This window comes from Zeugodacus cucurbitae, chromosome 5, assembly GCF_028554725.1.
Source record: "Zeugodacus cucurbitae isolate PBARC_wt_2022May chromosome 5, idZeuCucr1.2, whole genome shotgun sequence".
Classification (NCBI taxonomy): Eukaryota; Metazoa; Arthropoda; class Insecta; order Diptera; family Tephritidae; genus Zeugodacus; species Zeugodacus cucurbitae.
This window is the reverse complement of record NC_071670.1, coordinates 57,389,407-57,405,068: the sequence shown is the minus strand read 5'-3', so window position 1 is coordinate 57,405,068 and position 15,662 is coordinate 57,389,407. Positions and strand designations below refer to the sequence as shown.

Sequence of the window (15,662 nt, the reverse complement as noted above, 5' to 3'; positions counted from 1 at the left end):
TACAAATTATAACTAAAGTTAGATTGCATAATAAAATATTTCAAACAATACGCTCTAGACAAAATAGACAACACGTTAATAATATTTGCATATTTTCTGACGAACAAGTCAGTTAAATATAAAATGAAAGGAGTAGAAGTCAATTCATATGCAAAAATAATCAAGAAGTTTGTCTAGCCAACTGCATCATTTGCAATAAAATTATTTCTTAGGGGATTTATTGTTTTCACCTTAAGAGATTTTGACAACAGACTGGTTCGTTTAATGGGTAATTTATTATTTTGGTCTCACTTGGCAAAAATGTATTCAATATAAATTGAGTCTGAGAAATTTGCATAACGGTAAAATAATGATATTGAAGTATTATAAAACATATAATATTTGCATTAGCTTTGCACAAACATATTGCGTTCATTCTTTAGTTCAGTAAAAAGAAAAACAAAAATATTTATTTGAATAACTATAATTCAAATGGGCTTGAGTACGCCATTTAATAAATATGTGCCTAGAATGGCCTAAATTCCGAATCTTACTCACCTAATTAATCAATATCTGTAAAGTTTTCTAGAAGTTGTTCAAAGCTAAAGCTTTAAAAAAGAAATACCCTTGGCTCGTGAACACGAAGCCAGCGGCTTATTGAACTAACAACATTTCTGTCTCTATTTTGAAAGGAATGCTTGGAAAGTAGGCTATTATACATGTATAATTGAGCAGAATGGATGTTCCTTTCCTTTTTAATTTTATGTGTTTAATTGTAAGTAATTATTCAATTCACTTTTGCTTTCATGCAAACTTGCTTTCACTAAGACAAATGTTTTGCTACTAATTATGGCTAATTAACAACTTGGAGTCAAGACAAAAAGTAATAAAAGGAAGGGAGGCAAATGAAAACAAAAAAATACAAAAAACTTTAAAACGTTGTTAATCTGAGATAGTTCTGCGAATGCCTTTTTAAGATATATTTTGTATTATTCAAATTTTCAACAACGCTAGTGGTTTTTCACGCATGTCGCCCATGGATATAAAAATTAATGTCTTGAGATGTAAATCGTTTTCTCTTTAACATATTTTTTCCATTCCATTGTTTATTTATGCCCCTGTGGATATTTTATTGAAGCATGAGAATGCGAAGAATGTCCAGCGTTATTTGCTTTGAGCAACGGAAAGTGGTGAATTTGACATGAAAAGTAGCACAGGAACTTTGAGTAGAAAGTCATTTATGTCCACCACATTATTCAACTGGGAGCATGCACTTAAATAATTGGAAGCAACGAGTGGCTGAATAACGCTGGACTTGGCGATAGCACGAACTGTTGTATCAGTATATTAAATGGAAAGTATACATCTGCACATATATAGATGTCAGGTATAAAAGCATTGCAACTGCAGACTGAACTAACGTTAAACAAACAGACAATAACCTCAGGCAACAAGGCCACCAACTTCGTTGACAGTTATAATTTATGTATTTGTTGACAGAAACGCTTTTCTATTCATTCAAAGTCAGTTTATTGTTTTGTATGTGGCTGCAACTTTTAACGATAGATTATCTAATGAAAATTGACGGTCAAGACAAACCTTCAAACTCTAAATTCATGCCACTCTACTAGCCGTACTATAAGAATGGCCTGTTAAAACATTTCCCATGGGTCAGGCAATAAGGAATGCAATTTCTCATTTTTATTTATTTCACAATCACTTCGGTCATCGTTGCTTATAAAATTCTGCTATAAGTGCACTATTAGCTTGTCAACGTCGCAGCACTAACACAATGCCAAAGCAAATTTCTGTTAGATTTTCCACTGATGACACTTTCTTTGTTTTATAAAAGGCTATATGAAATAAAATATATTCCAAAATTTAGCTTAGGAATAGCACTTTGGAGCATTTTGAAATGTTATACGAAAATAATATTGTACTGAAAATCATCCTTCAACTCGGAATCAGCTTTAGATATTTTTCTTAAAATTATTGGATAAAATTACACACGTTTCGGAAGACTTTAGCTCGTTCAACCACTACTATTCCCACGCTTTTTGTACTTGCTGAGCGCAGTTATGTATATATTTATTCCAGCAATGAGCAATGGGGCCACAAATATGTTGATAAAAAACAAAAGTCTAAGCAAACAAACTTTAGAAGAGAGTATGTGACAAATTAAAAGCTTACTCAAATTTATAATGGGTTTTTAATTCAAATTGAATAAGCAAGTAAACACATTAGGAGCACAAACATTAATGTACAGGCATTTTTTGGACAACTTTGTTATAAAATATGTGAATGGCTTATCCCATAATCGTTTAGAAATAAAATAAATTGCAGAAAATAAACATAAACCACTACAATAGTGTCCATCTTCCATTAATCAGCTCTTTTTAAAGTGTTCGCTTAGTCATGTTTTGCACATATTTGCTTTCAATATTAAGTGACAGAACATAAATTACATAGTTTACAGTTCTAAATGGCACATTAAACAATAATGAAAAGACTCTGTTTATTTATGATTGCAAACCTTAATTAGAATAAACGACATTATCCATTTAGTTCTTAACTTTTTGAAAATTCGAAAAAAATGAAATTTAAAAAAGTTCCAACTATTGTAGCTCCTACTAATGTAGGTAACCACCCTGTAGAATGGGCTTGTATAAAAGGGAGTAATCCGAAGAAATTTACTATTAGCTGTACCATTCGTGCGAATATATGTATGTATGTATACGCCATTCATTCATGAAAATTGAGAATATGTTGTGGGAGGGGAATTGGGCATGCGCATGTGAGAATGTACAGAAAGTATAAGTGGATACATATAAATACATATTACCCATAGAAGCCATATACATGTTTCGCGAAACTTAACAAGCAGCAACAATGTTTCTAAACAATGAATATCTATTATATACTAAAAGAACAAGAGCAAAAAATATATATTTTTTTTAAACCTGATTTGGTAAACAGGGAGAGAATAATTTGGGAAAGATATTCATAGTTTCTCCCAACAATGTACATTTATACATTCGTCAATTATTTAATTATTCCAACGATTATATTTTATGTAGCGGTGATATTTCTTTAAATTATGTTAGGATATTAGCGAGAAACTAAAAACTATGTCTATAGTAAATCATCGTATAGTAACATAAAATCGTCAGATATGTCGATATTTATCAAAAATATTAAAAAATTGTAAATTACCTCCGATTTCCTCATAAATTTTATAAACATTTTACACGAAAAATTTAACAGGCACAGAGGTTAAGTGTGACAGGTGTAGTCTATAAATTACAGAAAACCTCTTATCTGTACTACACTCAAATTTTATTTTTGTTTCAGTATGTTGTCACTGAGTTATCTTAGTGAGAAAATGTAAACAACAGAAATCGAAATGGAAATAAATAAATTGCACTCACCGCTCTCTATACAAAACCAACTTTGAGTATGTTCTCTTTCACTCGCTGCACTCTCTTTAAAGTAGACTTTCTCAGCTCAGTTGTCACTCTGAGACACCCTCTCTGTCCTAAAGGACATGTGAAAATCTTGCGCGTTCCAAATCGACTCTTTAGTATTCGTAGTCTTTAGCTTAACTGTTTTTCTGCTGCATTATTTAGTTTCTTTTCGTTTGTCTCGCTGAGCGGATGTGCAAGGACTAGTTAACGGTAAAAATTTATATCACACAAATTAAAAATCCGATGAGTAACTGCTGTTCACAGCAAAAAAACACTTTGCGGATATCCGACACTTTGTGGCGCGCGTGTTGACTTGGCGATGTGAAAGTGAAATATTTTAGGATCTGTAAATGAAGTGGAAACATTTTGATTAAATTGTGAGAAATAAAGAAAGGTGAATTAAAAATAAATTAAGTAAATAAGTTAAAAATACTAAAAAGATATGAATTGTGAAAAAATCAAATCAACAAAAATCTAAACGTGTCACCCAGTTAAACCATTTTCAAAAACTTAATATTTGAGACCTGCTTTAAATATTTTTGCAGCTGTGAAGGCTTTACAATTTTAGGTAATTTTTTTAATCAAAATTTTAAAACGAATTACATTTGAATTCAGTATCAAAATATTCAAAGATATTTGGAATTTCTAAGTGTAACAATAATAAACTCTGTCAAATTTGAGAAAATCAGTCCAATAATTTTTAAAAAGTCTTTTTTACCAATTATTTTTTAAAAATTTAAAACAAAAATTATTTATGAAAAAATATTTTTTTTATGAAAATATTAAATTTTGGAAAAACAAAACAAACTCTCTAAAGTTTTTTGTGGATCATTATTTTGCGCCACACATCTTTCCCGCTTTATGGTTTCCTTGTGTAATCAATTCTGACCAAGTTTGCGGCGCTCTTGCAAAACTTTTTCTTCAAAGATTTGCGAAACTTTCTACAACCCTTGTATCAATGTACGTTTGATAGCTGTTTAGCAATGCTGCTTGAGTAGCTGAGGGGGGTAACTAAACAAAACAGATTGTGGAAACAAAAATATTTAGATTATTTTTTTATGGGTAGCAATGTACTCCGATGTTAGAATATTAGCAAACAAAATTAGAACTAGCAAAATTCAGAAGATATTATTATTTATACAAAGAATTGATGCTGAAATGTCAGTAAAATTAAAATCATTTTTAAATGCTGGATTGAAATGCAATATAAAAGGATGAATTAAATTTATTCTAAACCACATATTAGATACTTGGCTATTATATTAATAAAAAATATTTATAATAATTGCCTACTGCTAACTCAATATGGATTATAAAAATGATATCGAGTCAAACTAAAGTATATTTAAGTTTAAAAAGTAGTTATATAAAATGGAGCTTCAAATTACAAATTAAACAAAAACAAATTATCCTAACGTTTTCAAGTTTCCATAGCACATTTGTATCAAATTTAAATCATACTTCTCCTAAAACACTGGCACATTAAATTAAATGACTTGAGGCACTTTTCAACTACTTATGAAATGCTTAAGTCGTTATCTATAGTGAAGTGATTTAGTGAGTGAAGAAACTGCCATAACGAGAAGATCGTAAAAACATAGAAAAAAAGCATAACTATAAAAACCTACGGAATATAAAAAAAATAAAAAAACTCACGATATTCAGCCTAGCGATAGAGACCAGTGCTATGATGTTGGCAGAATGACATCTTAAAAAGTTATTGCAGGGTGTAAAATGTTTAACTGCTTTTGGCTTTAAATGCGTGAAATTTTATTTGATAAAACAGAAAAATATGAAATTAAGTTTAAGTAAAATTTCCACTTCTTCAAATAATGGAATTATTAAACAATTAAAAGTCGAAATGATCTCGAATATGGTCTGAATTAAAAATGTTCTCTCATATTTGTTAAACTTGAATTGTTTATATTTATAATTGACCGTTTGGTCTTTAGTTTAGTTTTAATACTTACTAAAAATAATAATAGTGAGAGTTAAAACTACATATGAACACATGAGCAGAAAGTACCTTGAAGTGTACTTCATATGAATATGCATACGCTAATGGAGAGCACTCGCTGGCCAGTGCACATATGCAAATTAATTCTAATAAATTTAATTGCATTTATGCCACACAACGACCTCCTTTACAAATATACAGTGGGACATATATAATTAAAACTGAGAAACGGGAAAAAAATATAATTATGATTTAATGCAAAGAAACTAATGAATTGAAATAAAATTTATATAACAAAGTAATTTTAGCCATGTTTTAAGATATCTCAAGTTTTATTATGTTGCGAAGAAAAATTATATTTTCAACATTTTTTATCAGTTGAACACATTTATGTTGGACAGTTTTCTCATTAAAAAAATATTTTTGATTTTGAAGAGCATTTACGTTGAGAGATTTTCAATAATTTTTACACCGTCTGTAAACACAAGTAAACATTTTTCAACTGAAATAACAAATTAAAAATTGTACAATCAAATTTAAAAATAATATATAAATTATGCCAGTCCAAATCTGCTTTCGCTATTTTTTAGGACAATAATTAAATTGGTTACCCATGACGTATACGTAACCTTGCCAACGAACCGAGCTGTGCTTACATCAGCTTATTGCGAATAGATTTGGTTCATAAGTTTTCATGAGTAATTTTAATTTTATACATACACAATATACACAACTACATGAAAGGATAAGTTTTTGGTTTATGTAGATTTAAATTCAAAGCGAAAACTTGCGAGTGTGTATTAATTACCACTTTGGTACATATTTTAAGAAAAGTGGTTTACAAAAAAAAAAATATATTCATACTTAGTTACGAAATATCTGATAAATTCGACTATCAAACGGCGTACATACGGTGCGTATACGTAACTTCCACTGCCTGGCAGACTTGCGATGATATTAACAAACTAAAGATAGATTGACAGCACTCGCTAACAACAGGAAGATGAATAAATGCAAAGAAGCATATCTATTAACACAACTGTTACACTTCATTGGAACAACACATAGCACTTAGATTACTGCATCTATGTTAACGTAACTGCCAGAAACACGATGGCCATATATTTTTAGAACAATTGCACATTTTTATCGCGCTGTTACCAGCTGAGCGCTCATTGAAATGTGACAACGTGAACTTGTTGATTAAGCAAATACGGGTGCCAAAATGCATATGTATGTGTGAATTAGTGAATGTTAGTACTTAAAATATTAACCAGTTTTTTTTTTATAAATTTGAAACTTTCTACATACCTCTAACACAGTAGCGAGATATGTGAGATTATATCTATACTACTATTATAAAGAGGAAAGATTTATATGTATGTTTGTAATGAATAAACTCAAAAACTACTGTGCCGATTTCAAAAATTCCTTCACCTGGACATAGTTCCCAGGTGAAGGTATCAAAAAAACTGAAAAAGACACCGTGATGGAGCATCTTTATCAGAAACAGAAAATCATCTTGCAAGTCAATCTCTTCGCAACGCATTCACGTGCCAGAGAGTCGAGTAACGAGCGAACAAAATTTCAAAACTTCCCAAGTACGCGCTTGAAACCACACAAGCTCGCACTAGGGAGTCGAACTCTGAGCGTTCCCAACATCTTCATAATTAGAGTGAAATACAACGGGCGTCTTAATCAAGTTTGAGCTCATTGAAGAAACGGGAAAGTACATACAAATGTATGGGAGAGTGTGTATAAGTGTGTAAAAACATATACTTTTGAAATGTTTGTTTAAACCTGTGCGAAACCGGAGAGGTCTGCTAGTTTATTAATAAATATGTATGAGTATATGCTTTTCTAGCTGTCTAGATTTGTATATGTTTATATGACTGTATATCAATGTCTGCACAAGTGCTACATTAGTAACATTTCCACACACAAGTCATAACATTCGTTGGTAGCCTTTTTCTTTATATTATTGCTCTTATATCACTTATTTCGTAAAGTGAGTATTGGTTAGACACATCCGTCCATCATTTACACGGTATCATGTCGCTACTCTTCTGTGTGCTAATAGTTGCGTATACGCACTGATCGTGCTGTGAGAGAGTGTTACGCTAGGTTGTACAATTGCCGTTAATGACTAAAACAAACGAGGAGTTCATAAAACCGTGTGTAGGAAGAACAGCGAACAATCACAACGTACGACCGGTTTTGAATATTCCCAACATTTTTGAGAAATTTTTGTTATTAACTAACAACCTCACTTAAGAACAGAATTATTTCAATAAAGAAATATATCTAACTTTCGGTCCGAATTGAATACTTCTAGGGTTTCTTGGAGGCTAAATATATCGGATGTATTCATGGTATGAGTATGAGAAATGCATGAGTACGCACTTAATGATTTTTAGGGTAAATAAGGGTGAAAACTATTACCCACGAACGCGTCATTTCCTATAAATAAATTATTAGTCATACATATGTATGTATGTACCGAAATATACACATATGCCAGTGAAAATAATCCCCACCAAGTGTGGCAATTAAAGATACTACCAAACTTTACTCGAGCCAAACTTACATAATAAAAGCAATTTCGGGAGTGAATTCGCAAAAGTCCACACACAAATTTTACCAAAACCAAAAACAGTAAAACGCATGAGTACATATCACAGACAAACAACATGTTAACATACAACACTATAATGAATGAAGATGCGCTTGTGTGCGAGCGTTGGAGCATGAAGATAAATGCATATATGCATGTGTGACTTTTGCACACTATCGCCTTCAATGAAGAACAACCTCAACTGTCTGAACCAGAATATTCACTTGGCGACCAGGATATTCTGTGGCAGCATAGCCACAAGGTAACCGAATATTTCACCACTTTATCTGCGTGTTATGAACACTTGGCTGGCCACTAATTGCTATTTGGCAGAAACTGAATTCGCGACATAAGCAAAAGCACTTGAAGATACAAACTCACATGTGGATAATTAAATTTATCACACAACCATTCAACAAATATGTGGATACTACGAATAAGTGGATTTTTTTTTGTTTTTAACTTCGTATTATTTAATGTTAATTTATACATTAGGTCCTCGCTACCGATTTTTTGCTCTTTATTCAATGCTTTATTTAGTTCAAATATGAGCCGTTTCCTTCTATAATATGTTTCGATCTAGACGATAACTTCATAATACCCCCCTCGTAATAAGCCCCTCTCCTTATATCCGGGCTATATTGATGCAATAAAACCACTCTTCCGAGCTCAAGAAGCTTTTGACGAGTCATCAAGGAAGTATGTGGTCTGGCGTTGTCCTGGTGGAACTCTACACCCTTCCTGTTTGGCCAATTCTGGACACTTCTGGTCGATCGCCTGCTTCAAGCGGTACAATTATTCGCAGTAGATGGTAGAATTAAGCGCCTGGCCATAAGGGAGCAGCTAATAGTGGACGATTCCCTTCCAATCGCCAAACACATATCAAAACCTTCCTGGCCGCCAATCCTGGATTGGCCACTGTTTAGGACGATTCACCAGCCTTCGACCACGACCGTTTTCGCTTAATATTGTCGTATATGATCCATTTTTTCGGCAGTCACCATCCGCTTCAAAAATGGGTCGAGTTCATTCCGATTCAGCAGCATATCGCAGGCGTTGATTCGGTCCAGAAGGATTTTTTGCGTCAAATCATGCGGCCCCCAAACATCATGCTTTTTAGCGTGTCTAGCTTTCTGGAGATGGTTTAAATGGTTTGATGACTAACTTCCATCTCCTAGGCGATGTCACGAGATGCCACATGCCGGTCTAACCCGATGTTTTCCATGATTTGATCAGTATTCATAGTCACAGGTCTTACGCCGACTGGCTTATCCATGGTGTCGTTTTCACCCGCTCCGAATCGTCGAAACCACTTTAAAATAGCGCGAATTTCGGCGGAAGTGAACTCCATGTTTACACGTCTATAACTGTTGAACGCAATAGCCAAACTAATCATGCATAGCGTCGTTTTATACGTTATGTTAAGACCTTTCAAAGATGCATAGTATTGCCAGATACGAGCTCTGTAACGCTTTATATATAGTCGCAAAATTCAAAAGACAAAAATTTGAACATATGCATATAGTTTTTCTAAAGAAGTTGAAGTTCCCACTAAGGATAATATGACTTATAAAGAAGCTAAAATAACCTTGCATTAGCATATGACCTTAAAGATTTGCATCATGCATTCATAAATCGTACAATTTTATACCTTAAACTTAAGTTCTTTGTAGAAAACTAACCGACCATACTCTAGACGTCAGCGCTGAGTCATATTTCTGTTTTATCTGTCGAATCTGTTGAAAACCAATAAATACATTGAATATTTTATTAAATGTTCTATCCTTTAGTTGCCACTCAAGTGCCCTACCTTTAAAAGAACATACTTTACAAATGAATATTGTTCAATTATTAAACTATTTACAAAGTCGAGTGATGTATTTAAATATACAATTCTTGATTTTTTAACAATTCGTAACATTCATCGAATACATTTACTATACGAGCACATATATAATTTAACTAACTAAAAGCTAACTAATTTTAAGTACTCATACAATTCGCATTTCAGTTATCATAATTTTCAAATGAGTTAGTTGAAAAAGTTGCAATTTGACTAAAATTTCCATATTTCGAGGTAATAAAATTTCAACAGCACCAAAGGTCACTTCATTATGCTTCCTACTAACTGTGCATCTCGTTGCAATAATTAAGAGTTGTTGGTGCTCGGCACACAATTTACTTGCTACAATTATGTTAATGAGAGTGTATGATGAAGTCCTTGTACAGGATAATATATACTTGGGTATAATATATACGGTGAAACTAGGTAGATTCATATGGTAAACTGCATATCACCGAATGTTACTAATTTATGCGTATTGCAACTCGCCGCAGCGATGAATAATAAAAGAGCTCCATTAAATTTCAAGTAAGCCAAATTAAATGAATATATGCATTTTGTAAATATAGGTGCTACATACATGTAATAGACCGGCTGGCAAGTTTGTATCGTTTAACAGAAAAAACTTTTATTTTATTATTCCACATAACAGCCAATGAGGGTGATAGAACGATATTCCAATTTTTCAATACTATTTTTGGATAAAATTGGTATTTTGCTTCAAAAAAGTCATCAGTTTCGATTTAGGGATCAGTATGAATAGGAAAGCAATTTGAAGCTCTGTTCATTTACAGGACCCATAACGAAATAAAAAAGAGTATGGTAAAACAAGGAAAGCATCAACACTTGAGACAATTTCATTGAGATTTTTCACCTTATTTAAATAAATGCACACAAAAATTTGAAAGAATTCACAAAGATGTGTAAATAAAAAATATTTTAAGGCCAAAATTTTTTGTCGCTTTGGGCGAGTGTCGTCTACTTTTATTTATCTACACAACAACGCCAACAAAGAACATTAATACGAAAAACGGAATGCAAAAAATATAGAATACATACATCCGTTGTAACATTTTTTTGTTTAATTTAAATGTTACCTATTCGAGGCTACCGTTACTTGAAAGGTTAGGCACAAAAGCATAAAAATATGAATAGTCTAAAATATTATTGCTGTATTTTCATACATATACAGACTCAAATTATACCCTCTTAGTATTAAAACCATTCATCGGTATTTCAATGATTTTGAAATAATCGGTTTTTACGTTCAGCATACCTGTTCCAGTTTAATTTATTTCTGATATCCTGCTGTTCCCCTAAACAGTTTTCGTTTTTCACTTTTCAACCACATTTCAGCTTTCACAAAATGTGACACGTGGGAAAATTGAGAATATAAGGCTAGAGACACAGTGCATAGTAAATTTGAAGCGTTAAGGAAATTTTATATTGTTCATTATTAGGTACATTATCAGGTTCTTTAACATTAGTGAAATATATAATACTATTTTATCAAAGCACGTCTGTTAAGAACAATTACAAATCTCAAAAATCATATTTTAAGGAAAAATTCAAAGATCTAAAACACCTACTGATCTAAAATCTTCAATAAGATCCTGTGCGATAAAATTTAGTTTTATTTAAGAAAATTTCTTTATAAAGTATTTCTGAAGTAAGCCACTATGGAGTACTAATACATATGCATATATGACGTCAAAAGCGTCTACATGCAAATAATTTTACATACAATGAAACCACAAATATTTGTTTTGTTGTTAGAGAACAAAAATAAATGAGAAAGCAAAAAGCTCAGCTGTCACCCGAGAATACTCGCGCAATGAAGGAGGCTAACTAATTGGAATTGTTGAAATTATTACATCGAAATGACAGCTGAACTTTACAGATGAAGACAATGAGGCAGCCAACAATTAAATTAACACCCGCTTATGTGAAAAACTCGTAAAATGTCAACAATTTCACTCAATTGTACGTCAACAGCAGTCACTAAAAATCACATTAAAATGCACAACTTGTTCCATTGCGATGTGTGGGAAAGCAACAATTTAATTAGTCCAAGTGCTGCTTTCTATATTCCCTATTCACTGTTATCAAGCAAATCAATATTGTGTATTGTATTGACGTAGATCGGGAATATCTAATCTTAAAACGACATTTTTATAAAATCCTTCATCAACTGTTGAATCAACTTTACCACTATGTACATTTATTACCATATATTCGGCAAAAACTTCAATAGAATAACCGAAATCATTATGATTGAAAACCCTAATAAGAGGTATATAGGGATAGGGGAAATTATGACCCGATGTTACCAATTTTTTGTACAGAGACACATAATTAGAAGATAAAATTCTCTCTGAACTTCTTGAACATTTTAAGACATTTTCGTTAACAAAAACTTATCCATTGGTATTGAGGTCCTCATATTCGATATTTTGGGTCTTGAAAAGTTATAGTTCGATTTTTGAATTTTTAAATGAGTGATGTCACATCTTAAATGCAGTATTTGTGTAACTTGTTTGTTCCGATATTTTCATTGGTTCTTGATTTGATCTGATGTATATATTGAATCAGATCGTATATTGAAATCCGAATTCCAACCATTTGTTTAAAAAACTCTGCCAAAGGATCGCAATCCATCGAAGCGGTTTATGTAATAAAAATTATGAAAAAATCAATCTTTCACTCTCAACCATGTGTGTCTGATTTTAAGATTTAAATTTGTGAATCCTGGACACAATCAAACTAATCTGAACTGAGTTACTTTTTCAGCAGTACTAATCCTTAGATTCGAATTTATTTGAAACCACTAAAGACAGCATGGTGTCCCACCCTAATACCTGAGACAGACATGTAGATTATATTGTAGTATGCTTCAGAAACCATATGTGTATCACCGGTTTTCCGAATTTTGTTTGAAAGCAAATGGTGTTCCGTACTACAATAGAGTTCTAGAAACCATTGAAATTTTGTGGTGTTGTGAAATGTACTACAATGGATTGCATTGAACACACCGAAAACTTTAAGCTCTTCTGCCACAATTATATGTTTTCTGACATTTTGACATACAGAAAATAAATTAAATTCAAAATAAATTGAAATCAAAAAACAAAATTTGAAAAAATTATGTAAAAAAAATTGTAATATGTATGTATGTATGTAATAATATGTAATATGTAATATGTAATAATTATAATGGACAATAATTTTTTAAGATTGCTTGGAGTTGTAACTAAGTCAGGATCAATTTTCCTGCCTGCTATTCATAATTATATTTTGCGTGAATTTATTTGCATCAGCTGATGGATGTAAACATAGTACAATACTACATGTGTGTCACTATGCTGGTATATGGTTTCTTGAGCTTTTATTGTAGTACATATCGTAGTACAGAAACCATATGTCTGTCTTAGGCATAACTAACCAACAGTCCGTCCATCCGACCTAGAACCTAGAACCTTAATCAAAATAAGCTGAAGGTATTTTACTGTCCCGACCACCATCTCGATAAGACTATACTATCTGTGTTTCAATATGTACTCTATACTGCTTAATGGAACGATTTATTTTTAATCGCTTTAATCGCATATCGTGTTTATTACCTCCTTCAAAATCATCGAAATTTATTTTTATCGCTTATATCAATATTTAATTACGTGCTAATTTAACTTACGCAACAGCAAAAAGTAAAAGTATATTTATAACATATTTTCATAGATTAATTTCACTGATTACATGATTCTTTATGCCGCTACCGAAGATTAATTTTAATTATCTTTTCTCCCACGTCTTTTCTTCTACGCAGCCAAATAAAATTGGCTAATAAATACCAAAGGAAAATCCTCAATTCACACATCCTCTCGCAATTTGTCGCAATTATCAATTCTGATCACAGAGCAGACCCGACGGCAAACCCTCCTCCCGCTACGCACCCTTAGGAATGCAAACAAAGCGCCGCCAAATACGAAAGTAACCGAAATATGCTGCACAATCAGAGCGTCGCGCCCGCACTGAGTCCGACGGCACCCGTTATGGTCGCGCTAACGACATCGTTCGTTGTGCGCCCAACAATGGCGGTGCTGCCGGGACTTTGTCCGCCCAATTGGACCAACAACAACACTATCGACTGCATTAATGCGACTATGGACAATGCAGTGGGCATGGGGGGCACAAGCTCTAGCTTCACCGGATTCCCTGGACAAGACGGTGCAGTGATGGGATACGATGGGAATTACTCTTTGCCACGGGATGGTTTATTTGAATTCGGAATGGACCCATTAGAACGCGTTGTATCAACAATTGCGCCCGTATTTTTCGGCATCATCGGACTCGCGGGCCTGCTAGGAAATGCTCTCGTCATTTTGGGTGAGTAAAGTATCGAATATGTGTTGGATACAATACCATATATGCGAAGTGATTATTTATTAGTACATTTGTTTGTGTTCATTATGGATAACTGACCTCGCAGACACTAAAAGTTGTGTGGACATACATATGTTTGCATATTAAACACATGAGTATAAGCAGTGTGTGAGTGAGGTAACTGTTTAATGGGTTTGCGGTTGCAGGCAGGCCATTTGGGGGACAAACAATTTTATCAAATCAGTGAAATATGGTCGCCCCTTTAGGATTTCGAAAAGGCTACGAATTCATTAGAATTATACAAATCATGCAATATGAGTCATCAATCATGAGCACTCAGAGTCATATTTCTAATTGAACCCAAAAGGGTTCTGTTGTATCTACTTTTAGAATTGTCAAATGAATGAATTGAAAATTAATTAATATTCCATAATTGTAAAGATATAATGTTAATTGTAAAGATATATAAAGGAAATTGCAAATCAGTTTAAATCGTTATTAGCTTCAAAATTGTTTGGGCAGAAGGGTGAAACAGTGCCTACTTACATTGACTATAATTAAGAGTTTTTTATATATCAAAGTCACACACCTTTTTGGTTATAATACCTCTTATAACAAAATATTCGCATCGGAAAGAAGAATTTATAAATTGCAACAAAATATCGATATTTAGTAAGCATTTAATTTCTTCCGCTCCCTCAGCGGACAAACATAATGAAAGTTGTATACAGGTGAAATGAGAAAAACTTACGCTTACGTTAAACCCAGGTGTAAAAGTGTAGCAAAAGTGTTCAGGCGTGTGCGAACGTGCCGACATTGAGTGCTTTTAAAATGTATGACCTACACGAACTCATATAGACGAATAGGTACACTACGGCTTGCACGACTATCACTATCTATAGTACACTTAGAGGCACATGCTGCTTGGACACCTGAATAGTTTTGCAAAGTGTAATGTCAGGCCAAGTTATTTTGGTGGCAAGTGGGGAGGCCAAGGTCACTCAGTAATAGTTTTTTCTCTTTGCAATCTTTTCATTAAGGAGGCGAAGCGAATGGGTCTGGAGGTGAATGAGGACAAGACGAAATATCTCCTGTCATCAAACAAACAGTCGGCGCATTCGCGTCTTGGCTCCCACGTCACTGTTGACAGTCATAACTTCGAGGTCGTAGATAATTTCGTATACCTGGGAACCAGCATCAACAACACGAACAATGTCAGCCTCGAAACCCAGCGCAGAATAACTCTTGCTAACAGGTGCTACTTTGGACTGAGTAGGCAATTGAACAGTAAAGTCCTCTCTCGACGAACCAAAATCAAGCTCTACAAGTCGCTTATCATTCCCGTCCTGCTTTACGGTGCAGAAGCTTGGACTATGTCAACATCAGATGAGACGCCACTAGGAGTTTTCGAGAGGAAAATTTTTG

The 15,662-nt window shown here is 33.2% G+C and overlaps 1 protein-coding gene across 2 annotated transcripts in view; it reads left to right on the top strand.

The window, feature by feature from the left end:
- Positions 1 to 15,662, top strand: part of LOC105209111 (uncharacterized) — a 244,326-nt gene that overhangs the window by 202,227 nt on the left and 26,437 nt on the right. The window contains exons 1-2 of one of the 2 annotated variants that reach the window (XM_011179308.3): positions 3,627 to 4,011; positions 13,681 to 14,240. In XM_011179308.3, the coding sequence (XP_011177610.1) occupies positions 13,856 to 14,240 (385 nt within the window). In that variant the 5' untranslated portion in view covers positions 3,627 to 4,011; positions 13,681 to 13,855. Of the gene's footprint in view, positions 1 to 3,626; positions 4,012 to 13,680; positions 14,241 to 15,662 lie in introns of those variants that run through there. The other variant, XM_054231097.1, reaches the window with a different exon arrangement.